Source organism: Cupressus sempervirens, chromosome 1 (assembly GCF_028749045.1).
Source record: "Cupressus sempervirens isolate cs-2001-9-10 chromosome 1, ASM2874904v1, whole genome shotgun sequence".
In the NCBI taxonomy this organism is placed as follows: Eukaryota; Viridiplantae; Streptophyta; class Pinopsida; order Cupressales; family Cupressaceae; genus Cupressus; species Cupressus sempervirens.
Window position 1 is genome coordinate 90,986,030 of NC_143118.1, and position 19,172 is coordinate 91,005,201.

General features: G+C 33.0%; 1 protein-coding gene across 6 annotated transcripts in view; it reads left to right on the forward strand.

The window, feature by feature from the left end:
* Nucleotides 1-19,172, forward strand: part of LOC149576373 (uncharacterized) — a 51,864-nt gene that overhangs the window by 10,949 nt on the left and 21,743 nt on the right. For all 6 annotated transcript variants that reach the window (XM_089817044.1, XM_089817049.1, XM_089817055.1 and 3 more), the window contains one exon: nucleotides 11,244-11,400. In XM_089817044.1, coding sequence (XP_089673170.1) covers nucleotides 11,287-11,400 — 114 coding nt within the window. In that variant the 5' untranslated portion in view covers nucleotides 11,244-11,286. The remainder of the gene's footprint in view (nucleotides 1-11,243; nucleotides 11,401-19,172) is intronic.

The window sequence follows — 19,172 nt, forward strand, 5'->3', positions numbered from 1 at the left end:
GTATGCTCTATGCTACGAGTAACATTGATTCGCGGCCATGGCGGACAATGGAGATCTTAAATATCTCACATACTCCATGTTTCGAGTCTCATTAATATCCATGGTGTTAACCCCATGAGCTAACACAATATTATCCACAAGTATGATTCATAAGTGAATTCATAAACATAATTAAACAAATATAATTCATAAACATACCTTTCTTACCTTCTTCTTTTCCAAGAGTCACAACCTTTCATAATACAAATCCTTTGAAAAGTCACAACACTTCATAGTTTAATCCTTCCGAAAAGTCACAACCCTTCATAACTAAAATCCTTTGGAAAAATCTCAATACTTTATAATTACAATATTTTTGAAGAGTCGGAACTGTTCATAATTATGACCCTTTCAAAAGGTATGCATCCTTTCAATATCATTGATACATTTTCAGAAAGTCACTTCCTTATTTTCTTCCTATTACTTTCCTCTTTCATTTTTCCTTTTGAACTCCTCTCCTCTTCCCTTTCTTTTTTTTCCCTCTTTAAAATCAACTCTCCTCTCTTTTATATCTTAATTTTAAGGAGTCATGTCTATTTGTTAAACATCTCTTGACTTTTTATTAGATTTAGTTAATTTATATTATTCTATGTTATATTATTTATTTACTTACTTATTTGTATTTATTTTATTTATTATTAAATTGTATTTAGAAAGTTAACATACTTTCTACAATATTGTCTCTTGTATTTAATTTGATTTATTTCTTTACTCATTGAAATTTTATTATTTTTTAAATTATTTAAAATATCATACTAAATATTATTTTATTAATAATATAGATTAAATAAATATTATTTTCTTGTTTTATATTTTAGTATTAGTTTTAATATAACTTTATTATTTATTTAATAACATTATATTATCTAATAATTATTAAAATTCTATCTTAAAATGGGGATATGACAGTTCGCCCTTCCTCAAAATGCTTGTCCTCAAGCAATTAGATAATTTCTTCTATTGAGTTGAAATATATATATTTCTTTTAGTCTAAATTCTTAGGTTGCTATTATGGATATGTTTGAATCATTTCTAATAGTCATTAACTTTCTACATTAGTCTTTCATATAAATTATTTTTCTAGAGCCTCTTTAACCCTACAGGATGGCAAGATCATGCTCTGATACCGCTGTAATGTCCCTACTAATAGGGTTAGTTAGGGACAAGTAATACTTGCAAAATAAATTTTAGAATCACAATAATAATAAAACTAACTATATTACTCTACCCTCTAATTTAACCCCAATTTTAAGGACTTCTCCAAGTTGGGCTTCCTAGCTCATAGCTACATTGCCGTCTTCCTAGAAGCGCACCCCTTAAGATTCTTCTTGGACGGGCATTCTCTATCCAAGGCTACTTACATATGCATATGTTGACAACTTCAGAATATTCTGGTAGGTCGATTATCGGCCATGTTAGACTATGGAGATCTTAAATATCTCACATGCTTCATGCTACGATATCAACACTTGGCCATGTCAGAGAATGGAGATCTTAAATATCTCGCACGCTCCATGCTACAAGTAACATTGATTCTCGGCCATGGCGGACAATGGAGATCTTAAATATCTCACATGCTCCATGCTTTGAGTCTCATTAATATCCATGGTGTTAACCCCATGAGCTAACACAATATTATCCACAAGTATGGTTCATAAATAAATTCATAAACATAATTAAATAAATATAATTCATAAATATACCTTTCTTACCTTCGTCTTTTCCAAGAGTCACAACCTTTCATAATACAAATCCTTTGAAAAGTCACAACACTTCATAGTTATAATCCTTCTGAAAAGTCACAACCCTTCATAACTAAAATCCTTTGGAAAAATTTCAATACTTTATAATCACAATATTTTTGAAGAGTTGCAATTGTTCATAATTATAACCCTTTCAAAAGGTACGCATCCTTTCAATATCATTGATACCTTTTCAGAAAGTCACTTCTTTATTTTCTTCATATTACTTTCCTCTTCCATTTTTCCTTTTGAACTCCTCTCTTCTTCCCTTTCTGTTTTTTCCTCTCTAAAATAAACTCCTCTCTCTTTTATATCTTAATTTTAAGGAGTCATGTCTATTTGTTAAACATCTCTTGACTTTTTATTAGATTTAGTTAATTTATATTATTCTATGTTATATTATTTATTTACTTACTTATTTGTGTTTTTATTTTATTTATTATTAAATCGTTTTTAGAAAGTTAACATACTTTCTACAATATTGTCTCTTGTATTTAATTTGATTTATTTCTTTACTCATTGAAATTTTATTATTTTTTAAATTATTTAAAATATCATACTAAATATTATTTTATCAATAATATAGATTAAATAAATATTATTTTCTTGTTTTATATTTTAGTATTAGTTTTAATATAAATTTATTATTTATTTAATAACATTGTATTATCTAATAATTATTAAAATTCTATCTTAAAATGGGGATATGATAGTTAACTTGTGTCTAGCCGTGGTTCACACACAAACAATTGCTTCAAAGGAGTCAAAGGACCAATAGGACTTGGCAATGTTAAGAAAATCATTGCAAACCTTGTGATCGCAGGTCTAACCAACTCCTTCCATGGGTGTATTCTTTCATCAAGTAAAGGACCAAAGAGTGATTGTAGATATATATTTTCACCTTCCTTGCATCCTCTACAATCTGTCTGCCAATCCGATTTCTCTATATCCTCCAAAAGAAGGTCAATGACATGGGTTGAACAAGGAGAGCAAAAGAGTGTACTATACTTATCTTGTAAGATCCTATCAGCTACCACATGTGTCACTTTATTGTCGGTTATTATTGGCACCACATCAACAGCTTTGACCTCCATCACAACATGCTCTAGCATTAGAGCCAAAGTTTCAGCCGTCTTTACCTTGTTCGAAGCATCCAAGGATTTCATAAAGATCACTTGATCCTTGCAATAAACCAAAAAAATAATGATAGTATGGTTTATTCCATTCGTCCATCCATTTGAAAGTATGGTGCAGCCAAACCATTTCTATTGTAATTTTTGATATTCAACCACATCTTTAGCCCTAAAAACATCTTTGAGCAATCTACAAGCACAAAATAAAAATGACATTAAGTACACAACTTTGATTAAAAAAATTACATTCAACAAAAATAGGTAATTGTAAAATTATAAAAGTATTAAAAATTGAAACAAGTGAACTAACCTCCCACTCAAGTCTATAGAAGTAGGTGCCTTGTAGCCCTTTCCTACCACCGTACAACCAATTACAAAATTGAGAAAATAGGGACTTGCTGCAAAATTGAAGGGGATGTTAAAATACCAAAAATTGGTACATTGAATGTCAACTTACTTATGTACACCATTGTTCCATCCAAGACCCTCTAGCGATGGTCGTGCTCGAAGTGTGTTTCTATGCAAAAAAAATCATCAAGAGAAGATTTATGTGGTCTACTAGAATCAGCAGAAGTGGAAGTTGAGTGGGTGGTAGCTGTGCAGATTCGTGGCCCATGAATAGAGCCCACTATGCTGTAATAAACGGTTTTTCATAACAAAAATAAAGAGATTTACCCAACATTCATTGATTAGATAACTGATTTCCTTTTCATATGATATTAACTATTTAACTATCAACGTTTAACTAAAGTAACCATGTTCTATTGAGATAACCATATCAATGATCAACTGAAGAACCTAGATTAACAAATAATTGCAAATAACTGTATCGATGATCAACTGAAATAACTAGATTAATGATTAATTGGGAATAACTGTATCCATGATCAATTGAAATAACTAGATTAATGATTAATTGAAAATAACCATATTTATGATCAACTGAAATAACTAGTTTAATGATTAACTGAAAATAACTGTGTTTAACAATAACTATAATATCAATTAGCTATCTTTTTATGCATATAAATAAAGTAATTGCATAACATGAAAAAGAAAGAACATACGAGAAATATCTGGTGGGTCTTTAGCTGGTTGTGCAAGCCTCAACTTTTGGTAGGAGGAGAAGCATTGACTTAGGCTTAACCTCCCAACCTCGGACCATATTTATCCCCACACAATCTATTCAATTAGAAAGACCCTCCCTACTCTGGGATCGGGCTTGAGATATTCTTAGTCCAACCACCTGAGCATTCTGGTGTTTAGAATGCCTCCACAGTTATGGACGGACATGTCTGCATAATTGGCACCACTGACATCAAGTGATCAATAGATGACAAACATGCCTTTAAACTACCTTGGCCAAGGTTTTTTGATGGGTTCAACAACACGATCACCACCGCTCGACTTAACAACAGGAAAAATTATTAGGGATGAGCATGAGCTATTAAGTATGGTTATATAATTTATTTAATCATATCTGATTCCATTTTTCGTGTTTTTGTAGATTTTATCTCACCTCTTCACCTTTACATGGCTATATAGTCTATGAGTCCTAGGTGTTTGGATTCTCGGAGCAATTGGATCTATTCTGTTAATTCATAGCAAATAGATGCTTCCAGCATTTCACATTTTGTGATTTGAGAGATTACTCTTTAAGACTTGCATAAATAAAATCACTGTATTTTGACTTCCAATGGCAAATACAATTTATGATTCCATGTCTTGGATATTGTTGGTTCCCAAAACCGCAGATTGGAATCCTACGAGCCTTGCTTGCTTGATGTTGGGATATCCAACCGGTTAAGGCCAACTTGACGGGATTGATCGATGCGATCCAAATCCCCTGCGCTTTTGGCTCTGTAAAACCAAGGCAGGTGTACTTGATCTTGGACAAAACACTTAGATCCAAGACACTTATAGCAGATTGATTAGAACACGAATGTATTGAAAGTTTCCAAAATGACAAGAATTATCGAAAACTTCAAATGTGCGATTGAATTAAGAATAAAAGTAAATGATTGTATGAATGTTTTTGAAATAAGAATAAGTATGAATTTCTGCAAAAAATGAATATATTAATTCTTTAGAGGGAAAGATATGAAATTGCCAACATATGGATTACGAATTATGAGCAATATAAAGACCAGTGCTTAATTAAATGAGCTATCAGATTCAATATTATAAGTTGAAATGTACAACTTTATAAAGTTCAATATATTTAAACTATAAACAAATTAACAATTCACATGCGACGGATCAATTATACAAACGCAATTTTAAATTAGTCCAGTATGTACTTCAACTCATGTGATATGGAGACAAACTAGACATAAATATAGAAATAATTAAATATTTTACAATATTTATGTTTATCAAATTTAAAATGCAATAATGACCCAGTGCACTTATTCGAATATTAAAATATTTATAGAAATTAATAAAACATTTATAAAGGACACAACTTAATAATATTTTAAAACTCTAATACAAATAAATTAAAATAAATATTTCTTACTGATCCAGAAATAAAATTGTATTGGAGACACTCCTTATGGATGATCCATCCAATACAGTTAGACTCCAGAATTGCACAAGAATTCATTCGATAATCCACTATCCACAGGCTTAGTTCAAAAAATCATTTCTTTACCAACAAAAGAATATAATATACCAAATGAGCACGAATAGAAAAAAGTTTTTTGGAAAGTGAATATATATTGTATCTCCGGTTTGTTCTACATCTTATATTTATAGATGAATAAGTAGTTATATGGTTGTCCCCCAACCATCACAACTCTTCAAAGCAGGGAACTGATTCTCTAATTGGTTCCATTACATAGTTGTTACTATAATCACAAATTTTAATTTCAAATGGCCTTAGGAGAGGAGTATGCTATATTCATTATTGAATTTTTGAGTTGTCTCCAATTTTATAATTATATAGAAGTCATCCACGCGCATCTGGTCAGGGCCATCGATCACTGTTATTGATGAATTTTGATTACACGTGGTTCCTTGTTGATTGTTAATCACCCAACCACATCCTTCATGGTGATTCTTCATTTGAGATGACTTTAATGTGATGTCTTTGCTAACAGGCCCTTTGAATTCTTTAGTCCTTTGCAGTAGAGAACCAATGATTATGTTCATCTACAAACAAGAAAAACCACAATGCTTAGAACACAAATATATATATTGTTTTTAGAGAAAAATACAAGACGACAATAGTTATTGACGTCTTCATATGTGCTTGCAAACAAAAACAAAAGAGGAGTTAGACGCTTTTGATAAACAAAGTTAAATGATGTGAACTCGATATGGATGCTTCAGATGTCTTTCGAATTTGACATGGACATAACAGGAACTTAGCCATGGCAATAATAATAATCTCTTGAAAATCGTCCCCTCTACTTTATCTTATGTTTGCCATATAGAATTATATTTTCATTGCCAGGAAAGTAGAAGCTGATAGACGCAACATTTAATTAATGGTGACATTTGTAGTATTTGCGATAACCAAGCTAATGCCATAGTGTAATACGTTTGGTGTTTTGGGTATTCCTGACGGATCTCTATCGGGCATCATTCTTATACAAGCTTACTTGATGTAAACTCACGATACTATCTCCATCATTTTGTGAAGAACTTTCTAACCTGGAGTTCCCTTCGGGGTTGCAGTAATTGCTCGTGAGGGAAAAGATTGAGCATTTGAAGAGTTTGATGCAATTCTAGTAACAAATTTGTTTCTTCATCATTATATTCAATCACACTTGTGTTTTGCCTGTGATCATGGCCTCCTCATGCGGCAAGTTACTATGTCCAACGTGACTTTCTTCATTTATCAATTGCTTGTTCGATGGTGACAAAACAGGGTCTAAGAACATGATCTGAACTTGCCCCTCACTCGCTGATGGAGACATCTTTTTATTCTCCCTCTCAAACTTCATTGATTTAATTCGTGGTTATTGTTGAATATCTGCAACTCCATATATATTTCTTTGTTCTATCAAACTTGACTGTAGCAGAAACTGTGGTGGAAATTTGACTCTCCCTTCTCTTGGATTGAGACACTCATCGACATCCATTGAAGTTGCTGGAGGTGATCGTCTAGAAATTGTTTGGCATGGTAGTATGTATTGAAAGAGAACATTGAGACCTGTCTATCGCGTATAGTTGTATAGATTCCTCAGGCACACAAGACATCTCCAATCTCTTCCCTTTATACTTTATTGTCTTTGCCTCATTTACTCTAGGCCTATTGTTTTTGCTTCATATATATATATATAATATGTTCTCTGATTTATCTTTCGAACTAGCCAACATCTTTATAGGATGGCACTGGAGTCGGACCTAGAGCATTATCATGGTCAGATCCCGTTTCTCCATTACCTCAGGGAAAGTTTTCCTTTGTGAATGGAAGGCTCAGATTCCTGGAGAGATAATTGGTGAGGATTTAGTTCCTGCTGAATGTGCAATCTTTCACAGTTCTGTATGAGTAATCAGATGATTTTGATTTATGCCACAGCAACATGAAAACCATTCTTCTAACATGCCCCCCTGTAGGTCTTAACTATGAGCCACACGAACATGAACATCTAACTCTTCAAGATTTACACAACTTGTGACGATTTTGCATTTGCACATACATAAAGTTTCTCCTTTCAGTATTGTTTCTAGAACTTCAAAATTCTGCAAATTTTAAGGTTCCATCAGATATTTTGCTATGATTTATAATAACAACTTCCTAAGGTTATTCAATTATGAATGAGTATAATTTGAAGTTTATTGCTATGGAAATTGAAATGCATTAATGGTTATTAAAGGAAATATAGCAATATTTGGAGAATGATCAACCGCACGACCTGGTATAAATTCTAGAAATGCTTGAGCCTTGCTAGATGCTTGTGTATCTGTTCTTCTTCAAATTGATTACTTAGTGTAACCGCAGTATGTAAAGGCAACCTCAACTTCAGCAAGGTAGAAATATATGACAGCCTATAGCAAGAATGGCAACGCTTATATTTTGTAGAGATCTTGCTTGGAGTTTGCAAAGGTTTAAATGGTAAGTGAAGCTGGAACTATGAGCAAAGGAAAGGTGGAATAATGGAGAAGTCGGAAATGGTAAAAGGGAGCCGATCTTTAGTAAGGTAGTTGGGTGCTTGGAAAAAGATATCCGCCTCTCACTCACGACTTCTATTAAAAGGAAACAATGTGACTCCTTGGCTTCTGTACATAAGAATTATCTTGGCTTTTTGAATGCCAATTAAATGCCAAGTGTTCAATCAGTTTTTAAAAGAAAAATAAAAGAATGGAAGAAGATTTTGAAGGTTATAATTCGAAAAATATTATGGTTTATATTTATCTATGTACACGTAGATATATTGGTGAGGTGGCATCATTTTATTATAAGAAAATAATATTATGGCGTCACTTCATTTTTATGTCTATGTGTATGTCCATAGGTATATATTTAATAATATGGTGAAAGATCATTTAAAATCCTTTGAGGTACATATTATATTTTAATTTAAATTATTTTATGTTTCTTAAATTATTTATTTGATAGCTCATGCGGGTCCTTCAGTTGTATCCTGAAGTTCAAGTCACTAGGTCCTAGCCAAGGCAATTTAAGGTCATACCTGTCAATCCTATTGACTAGACTAAGCTAATATCCCATTTCGTTGATCCTGTTTAGCAATGCTTGCCACCTTCATCTTCTCCTGCAATCACCTGTGAAACACTTCCACCATAATAACAAGTTCCATAATAATTTTCATATAAACATTTAAAAGACTTCAATTATTAACCATAATTCCAAAATCAAGCAACTGCTAAACATCATATAACAAGTAATGGTTAACAACCATCTTCATTAACAATTAATACAACTGATGCCAATAGTGGCATGTTGAGATGATTAAGTTGTTGAGTTGTTATCCTTGCCATTAAGGTTCAAATCTAATGGGGATGAGGTCCCCTATTTGTGGCTTCACTGGTTCATAGTGAACCAGGTCAAAAGCAAAACAATTAATACAACTGATATAAATAACTACTTACTTCACATGATCATGAAAGAAAAATCCATTCAATCTAACGGCTATGAGCAAATTTAAAATTAGGTCAAAATTTGGGATGTAACATATGCCCTCATTGTCACTTCTTCATCAAGGGTGACTGGGATGCCTAGTCACAACCCATGTCACTGTTTTAGCACAATTAAATTAATAATAATGATTAAAAAATAATAAATGATTCTAAAAAAGGAGACATACCTTGTGATTCAAAAATGGTTGCCCTCATTGTGAATTTTGCTCTTTCCCTTTGCAACTTTTTGTCATCTTGGACAGAGAGCAAGGCATTCATCTCTCTTTATTTCCTCTTGGGTCTCTTTACAAATCCTTGTGTGCTTTTTGATCCTTGCATGGACTTCAAGTGAGATATGCCTCCATGAATTTGTTTTTTGGATTTTACGCATATCATGCTATTATACTTGGTTCCTTCAAAGGCATATTTCCATGCCTTGTTGTTAGGTTTAGAGAGACAAAAATAACAATTACATGCAAATATAACCAATATCACAAAAGGAATAGAGCACACAAATGAATACAAGACACAAAGATTTAATGTGGTTCACCCAATCCTTGGGCTACATCCACCAAACAACAAGTCCAGTATTACTATTCAGTGATTTCAACTTGATTACAATCTGTAATCCCTTGCTACTCTACATTGCCGCAAGAAGCAACTAAATCATCATACATCAAATTCCTAACCCTATGCCATTTATACAAGATTTATACCACTTACAAAATTAGGGCTAGAATATTCAATCCAATAAAAAATTAACTCCCAATGCCTTCTACAATAATAAATTCATTTTTGGCTTTGGGGGCACTGCCTTCCTGACCCCGCCTTGTATCATGAAGGGAGCACACGTGGGGTGCAACACTAGGACTCCACCTTGGGTGCTGCCCTTGGACTCCTAACATGGGGCGTTGCCCCAAAACTCCTGTAGAAAAAAACTGGCAGAAATAGTGCCAAACGATGTGGGAAAACTTTAACCACTGAGTCCTCTCTGGTGATGGTGCTAGGCAATATATCCTCTCATTAACACAAAAATCAATATTTATTGGAGGAAGTTCCTTGGGTACCCATCATTTTTGTAGATGTTGGTACATCAAGGGCACCTCATTGTTGCCTTTGGTCTCATCATCATAAGAACATAACCCCCCTCAACCAAGGAGGATTTTCATGAGTTTATTGAACTTCCTTCTAGTCTTTTGACCTTTAGTTGATCTTCTTATTTTAGACCTACTAGATGTCTCACTTTCATCTTCTATTCCTATATTTCTCTCACTTGAGGAAGACACATCTAACAAATACCTATTTGCTTGTACCTATACTCCATCAAATGTTAGGATTAGAGAGATAGAACTAACAATTACATGCAAATATAACCAATATCAGAAAGGAATAAAGTGCACAGAAAAGAGGACAAGACACAAAGATTTAACATGGTTCACCCAATCCGTGGGCTACGTCCACCAAACAATGAGTCCAATATTCTTATTATCTAAAGATTTCAATTTGATTATAATCAGAAACCTTGCAACTCAATATTGCCGCAAGAAGTTACTAAATCATCATCTATCATAAAATCTCTAGCCTTAAGAAGGATTCCTTTCTAATGACGAGTGAGTGTTGATGTTATTGTAGCTATGGTCGGATCCCTTCAAGCCAACATAGATAACATAAAGGGTGTGGTAATATAATTATTGTATTGACAATAATTATACTAATATTAAATTAAAAATATAATTATTATATTATATTAAATTTGATAATATAATAGTATATTATATAATAAGATAATAATAATTATATTATATTATATAATGATGATTATATCGTGATAGAAAAGTGGCGTCCCTTGGTTATAGGGCATCACCAGCATATATATAGGAAGAACAAGTCTTCCTATAAAGAAGGAATTGAAAATATACACACATTGAAGTTTTTAATAGATACAATGGCAAGGTACCATATTGCACATAAAGTGTATTTGGTTCCTAGCATTAATAGTTTTGGTTTATCTAGATTTAGTTTTTGTAGCACACATTTTGATGACATTGGCACTTTTTGTTTAAGCTATCCTTTTCAAATTAAACTAGAAACTGTAGTTTGGCATTTATTTTTATCTACTCCCCTGGTAATGAAGCCTAATGAATTTAAGATTTAACTACTTGTAAGGAACACAGCTGACTGTTATATCAGAAACTAGCTTGTCAAGGCATAAGAGCTAACAGAACACTGTTAATTTTTGCAGTTATTAATTGTTGGAGGCTATTATTTGAGTTTATAATAAGATCATGAGAGGAGGTAGGAAAAACTTGAAGAAAGGAGCTCTCCAAGGTTGCCCTGAACCACAGGCAGGCCAAACTATAATGCAAGTAGTTTCCCTTCGAGGGTCCAATCTCATTGAGGTAACTTCCAAGCTTTTCAATTTAAACACTAACATATTTGTTATATGTGAAATTTGTCGTCAATTTGGAACATATTGCAGACTGGTAATTCAATATGTTTGTTGAGGCTTATGTTACAGTTTCTGACGTCTGATTGAATGACACCATTTTAAGGTGCTGCACTATTAAGCCATTATATGTAGCATTTGTTTTCTTTTTGAATCAACTGTGGCATTCCTTTTGAGTTGGTGGTTATTATGAGAAACTTTTTGAAGTCCTTCCTTGAGGCACTATTTGTAATAACTTATTGCTAAAATTTCAATCTGTGGGCGGCCATTCGTATTTAGCTGTTTACTGAAATTAGCTGTAGGCCTGAACCTTTATGTGAGTGACACAACTACTCAGGATTATTTGATGAAATTACAAACATGAGTAAACATAAAATAGCTCCTAGATAAAACATTCTGTATGCAAATTTGGAATTCATAATGTAAATGTGGCTGCTACTTCCCAGAAGCTGCATTTAGAATAAGGCAAACTTGCTATTTGTCTGCAAAATTAATCTGTTTCTACTTTGACCATATCCAGATTGATAGGATATTTGCTTTGCCCTAGGTAAACGTGGCCCAGGTATCCAAGCTGCCAAAGGGAACTTATACCATTGAAATTTCCTTTGAAACAAGGTTATCTCATGAGGAGTATACTACCTCAAATGAGAGAAGAAAGAAAATTCCTGTTACCTAGAAGGAAATCAAAATATTTTGGCTTGTGAATCCCCAATGCTTAAAGTTGTCTGTGTATCAGAAGTGGGTCCCTATACCTTGCAAAGCTATCTGGTAGGGATTTTGTAGTTTCAGCTACTCTCCATGCATTGCAACTTTTGTTCAGGGGGAATAAGTGTTCCACAAGCTGCAAAACAACTTTTCTTTATTGTTTGGAAATGCAATAGAATGAAAATATTCCACTTTATAGTACAATACATTGGCATTGAGCTAGTCTACAAAGAAAAGAGTTTGATAAACAATGCATTCTTGTTAGATTGATGAAATTTATGTTCGTGTCTTCTGAATTTGCACTGGCCATAAATTTGATAATTCCTCTGATCAAAATTGCTAGAATGTTTTTCCTAAAATAATTTTCTTGAGATTTTAAATTTCAACAAGCAAAAAATAGATCTTCCACAAACTACGAACACACAAAAGCCAAATGAATATTATTAAAGAGCTGATTGAAATATACAATGTAGGCTTGCATATATAGGCGAGCTAGTGGAGGCAGGCAATTTAAACACAAAGAATGGCTATCCTTCCAAAGATGAAACACTTGTTAACTTACTTGAAAAGTGTTCTATGTTCTAGTGAATAGCAAGTGCATATGAAGAGGTTTCTCATAAATTGAGTGTACGTCTCAACCGTATGAGGTGAGACAAATTTGTAAAACATCTAAGTATACTTAAGCTTATGTGTGAATAGGTCAATCCAGAAAGTGATGACAACTAACTAGTTTTGGAATGAGTCTATTTACACTAATACCTCCCCATATGGGCAATTGAGGTCATAATGTGAACAATGACGATGGTTCCCTCGACTCCCAACTATTAGCTATGTTAGGTGCTCACGTACAAATTTAAGATATAATGAAGTAAAGGTGAAAACCTAGTGGGAACAAAACTCATCTCCAATATATGTGAATGTACAATTGAAGAAGATAGGCTAGAGAAACATTCTTCTAGAAATGAACCATTGGCTTCTCTCTGTGAAGCATTATGAATTCTATTCTATGACTGATGTAAAAAAGGTGCAAAGAAAGTGATTTCTTGTTGAAGCTTTGGATGCTCTCTATGAAGCATCCTTGATCTCAATGCAATAATTGTAAACAAGACTAATCTCCTGTGTGATGGCTTCCAAATTTGTAGTATTAGAAATCATTTATGAACATCTTGTTGTGAGGAATCACTAATTCTTTTTGTGAAGCATTTTTGGATTCATGTGTAGCAACATGTGATGAGATCACAATGTATGTCGTGGGTCGATGAAGTATGCAAGGTGTGGCAATGCTTAGAGATACAAATTCACAAAGTGCCTAAGAGCATGACTTAGCCAACATTTTTTGAGGAATACTAGTAAGGGAAATATTGAAGTGTCCATGACTTGGCTCACATAAGTGTATAGAGGGATGAGTCAAGACACGTACCCCTTGATTTGATATTAGGTTACCCCCAATGTGCTTGTATGTTTAGGCCTCAACTTTGCCAGTTGTGGCCTCACTGGTTCAAAGCTCTAGGTCTCCCCTTTGTAATAAGAGGATGAGGTCCCCTAGTTGTGGCCTCGATAGTTCGTAGCTCCAGATCAAAAGCGTTTCACATGAACCTTGAGGGTGTGTTGGTGCCTGCATCACTAGTCATGTTAAAATGTTCACCTGGCACTTTAGAAAAAATAATATTATAAAAATGGAGTAGATTTAAAATAAAATGAAATAATATTTATCAAATTCAAAAAGTATTATGCATATTTTACATATACAAAATAAAAATTTATTAATAATCAAACTATTATCTTATTTTTTAAGTACATTATAATGAATTGAAAGAACATAATAAGAAAATTTTAAGTTTTCAAAATATTAATGCATAAATAATAAACATGTTCAATATCATATATTAAATAATAATTTTAGTTTAAGCTTGTGATGGAGTATGGAACTCCAGTGTGAGCTTAGGATATTATTCTGATTTAAAATCCCAGGCAAATATGAAACTCAGGTTTGGAAGTCTAGGCTTCAAAAAATCCTCTTTGAAAGGTTGTTTCTGCAGTGTTTTTACAGCCTCACATTCCATCGGACCTATGGTGCCTTTCCTACAAAAACCTTGGTTTTAGCATGTGACTAAGGAGGCTATGCTTATTCATTTCGTTTGGGATTCACACTTATTCCTCCAGATTATGTATCAAATGACTGAAATATCAATTAAAAAAGCCACAGTTTTGTTCTGTACTGGCTTTGGGCCAAACTAAAATGAAATTTTATTATTTTTGTGGAATTCGTCAATTCAAATTTCATATATGATATTTGGTACATAAAGCATTATAACAACCATAATAACATCTTTGAACCAGAATTGATGGAAATTCTTTAAAATAATATTTTAAATTGAATAAGTAACCTTAACATTAGTGAGCTAGACAGCAGCAACAAGAAATGCCACGCCAAATTAAAAAATTTAGCCATCACAGTCATACTAACAACTCCTACCAGATGGACCTACCAGATAGACATTTGAGCTTTTGAAACTAGATGGCTGCAAAATCCTATTATTGCTGAAATAGACAACTGTGATAATTTTTTTAAAGTCAAGTCATTATAAGAACTCTAAACACATAAATTCATGACAATCTTTGAAAAAATCATTCGCAATACCTACAGTAGTTGGGCCAACGAACTGTTAAATCAAATTGAATGCATCTAAAAGAAAAAAAAAATATTACAGTAAACAAATATGTGCACAACCTTGCAGTCACCAATCCAGGAAAATGCAAGAAGAAAGACAAACGGAAGTAAATGATATTCACATTGTAGAATCGGCATAGTATGACCTGAAACTTTGCATAACCTAGTTTACTTAATTCAGAACACCTAAGGCTGCTCCACAAACATCATTATGGGGAAGCTTAGCCCAGTTTCCATTTTACTGCAATTTCAATTAAGTTCAACTGAGAAAATAGTTAAATAGTTAACATGAAAAGCCAACATGCTTTATGAAAATTTTCACTGCCGGTTCTTGTTAATTTTATGCCCAGAAATTAGATAAATAGCATAAGAGAACTAAATAAATGTACAGAAGACAAAGGATTTATCCTGGGAAAACCCTTCCACTTGAAGGAAAAATCCCAGCCACACCAGCAAAATATCTCGTTTATTGATCAACAAAAAATTGTAGTACAAGGCTTTCACTTGATTTTATTACAATGTACTGAGCAATCAGACAAATAGATTGCATTTGACTCTTCGTCTTACACACAAAGGTCTCTTCAATTTCCAAATATACATCACTTAATATTTTCATACGTGTGCCTCCACATGACGTATGACACATGCCTTTTTATATAATATTGACTTAAATATTGTCACAAATATCTCTTTCAGCTGAAAGTGACCACAACGGTCATAACAAACATGTTTCCATTTTATAAGAACAGAGATAAAGATCTCTATCACAGTACAAACTTCAACAATTCCCACAAGGCTACTTTCTGAAAAGAAGATTACATGATTCGTAAAACTGACCTCTGGACTGCATAAACTGGCCTCTGGACTGCATAAAATTCAGAGAAGCCGCCCAACTGAATAACAGAGTTGAAAACGTTGCTTTTCACTTTTTGTTCAGACAAGCATTTGTTAGAGCTTAAAATAGGATGAATTTAAAAAAAAGAAGCTTCTACATGTACATCTGGAAAGTGAGTAGGAATCTAAAAGTATGGTTTAGTCATTAGGTTATGGGTATGGTTCGGTAGGTGGCTTGGGAGCTATGAAATCCAAACGTAATTCATGGTGTTTGTCTCAAATATTTTTATAGGAATGAAATCCTTACACCAACTTGGTTGTTGCTATTCTTATTAAATTTAGAATAAGAATAAAGATATTCCATAACCAGCCTCAAATACTGGTGTCAAGCTCCAATTAAATCCTTTTAATATATGTTGTAACAACAAATGCTTGCATTAGTTTGTGAGATTGGAACAATTAATTATAACTTGAACAGAATTATTGAAGTTTAAAAACTGAAGTGTATGACTATGATGATTGCTTAGCTCACACAAAGTTTTGCCGACATAATATCAGATTTAATTGTACATGTATAAATTTAATAAATGTTCTAATCATTTGTAGCTCATTAAATTGGCATTTAGTCGATAATGAGGCCATTCACTATGTACCATTATAACAGTAAAATTGTGTTATCAGGACATTAGTGATGAGAAAGGTTTAATTTATTGTCTTTTTAATGAGTTACATATCAAGAATACTAATGTTATGTGACAGTATAATCTATACTTCATCTGATGCTAAAAAATGGAATATCATATTCATTGTAAAAAGTAGTGCACGTGGTACTAAAACATCACTTTTCATGGAAGTAAAGAAATCGCCTGGTTTTAAACTTCCAAGATTTGTAGTTATGTCTACTCATGACCTATTTGAAATGTTCAATCGAGGCATCAAGGACCCAAATGACATATTCATTCTTTGTTGGTTTGCAAGTTTAATTTATAGTAAAAGTAATATTTTGGTGATGTGTTAAGAAAATACTTTGTAAACATGTAATGGTTGAATGCTGAACAGATACAATGATGGCTGTTGGAATTGTATGGGTCCTTATTATTTAAAAGGTGTTCGTAAGGCTGAGTTTAGCATTGGGTTTGTAGCAGTTTGGTTTTGAACAGTGGTGCTAGATGTATGCTAAGAGGATCCTCACTAACCCCATATATTTCTTGTAATATTTTCTACAATTGAATGACAATATCTATGTGGGGTTAACGGAGGGAGATCTGATGTAGGACCATTGAAAGTCCTGTGAGGCCATTAAAGCCAATATGGTCAAACGTTTGTAATAAGGCCATTTATCTCATTTTCATGGTTAAATAATTTTTTTTTTTCATGCTCATGATTTCAATTGTAAGGCCTTTGAGCCATTATGTAGTCATTTGTGGCCTAAGAGGCCCTGATTGATCAACAATGGTCAAAGTTGGTATGAATGGTCAAGGGGGTAGAAAATGATTAAAATCATGTTTATTTGTCATTTTTGATATGCTGGCAAGTTTGTGTGGCAATTGGAAGTCATTTGGATGAAAAATGCTACAGTTGCAAAAAATTGCTTGACAACTTTTGCAACTTTTGTAACAGAGTTGTCATTAGAGACTAAATTGACCAAGTAATTGTAAAACCAGTTGGGGTCAGTTGCATACATTTTGGAGGTCTATAAAACCCCTCTTCTGGTTGAGGGTAATCATCTGGATAAGCTCGATGAAAGTTTGTGCAATCAAAAGGATTTATTTTATGACAGTTTTACTGTTTTCCTTGAATCAATCATGGATTTCTTTTGTGATGATTGTTTCTTGACCCAAATCAATTGTGGGGAAAAGTGGTGAGGTTACTTTCATTTGAGACAGGTTTGAAGTCTGGCCACTGATCATAGAGAGAGATCAAGCAATTTCTTTCAAAACAACCACCAAACCCTCCATATCAAGGGTTACAGGAAGTTTGATGAATAACTATACTTTTTATGTTTAAAATTATTATTTTCTTGATTCTAGTAGTACTTCGAAGTACCTTCTAATGCAATTGGTTTGAGTTTAAAAGGTTGTGTATTTGGTGAGAACTTCCAAGCCCTAGTGTGACTGTTCTATAATTCATATTCACTGTGACAGCTGTTTTGAAATGTTGTGGCAATAACTAATCTTGTCAAGGAACTTAATGGGTAGACATGGTTAATTGAGATTGCAAGAATCCTAAATGAATTTCCAAGCTCCTTGGATCAGACTTTGAATCATGATTGCTATAGAGTCTGTGGACACCCCCTATATGACTCCTACAAATAAGTCCTCCCCTTTGAACACCTTTATTTTTGATAGTGTGTCTAATTTCTCTTCTAGCCTGTTGGCTTCTGATTTGACAGAAGTTTAACAACCTCTTGAATGATTAGAAAACCTAGGAGTTAGCTAGAAACTATAATGGGCATTTTGAGGAACACAATAAGAAGAACAAAACTAACAAGATTCTGATGTCTTCTCCACCTTGAACTCTGCAGAATTCAGGCGGGTATACCTAGGAATTCACTCTTTATATCTTTAAAATTCAAAGTCTCAACATGAATTCCAAAATAACAGATGATTGCCCTATTTTCTTCTAATAACAGATATGATAAATTGCTATTTTATCAAACCCTAGAGCTCCATGAATCAAGTACATGCTCACACTTCAGTTCTTCAACAATAAAACAGTGAAATGTTTGATTTATATAAGATTTATACTTTAGAAACATTCCAAATAGATCAACTTTTATGGATGGCCAGTGCTTTATCCATTGGTCTATTAACTTCACAGGAATTTGACATCTATTATCAGATCTATCTTTACACTTTGTGGTAAGAATATCAATATTCATTTCCAGATCTCTTTCTTATCAAAATCTTCAATGACAACGAAAGAATTCTTCCAATTTACATTAATCATTTACATAACCCATTAGATCATAAGCATAATGTAAACTGAAATATAATTCAAAATGAATTACAACTGAAATATAATAAACTTTGCTATTAAACTTCAGCGATTTAAATGGTAACAAAGGAAGAGACAAGATCTAAAAATGCACAGCCAATTTTCTGCATCTTTGTATTAATTTTTTTGAAATATACAATTAGATATCAACTCATATCAGAGAAAGCTCAAATGGATCAACAATTGTTAACTTTCTTTTTCATTCTACCTTTGAAAAAACTTATACAATATATTTGGACCGACTCAAGAATGAACAAGAGTTAGTTCAGCAAAATGAATCTCGGACCCTCACTCTACATCTTGGAAATCCTTTTATAGGATAAGGATTGCAACCAGCTTCGGATGGGAGGACACATGTTAAAAAAACAAGATACAACAACTTTTTATATAAGACAAAATAGTTACAAAAAGAATGTTGGAGATAGCCAAAATTTGAACAGCTGTCAATATGGATGTTCAGGATCAACTTCGTTGTTTGTAATGAGAGTATACCCACAGCAGGTGAACCGCAAAGATAA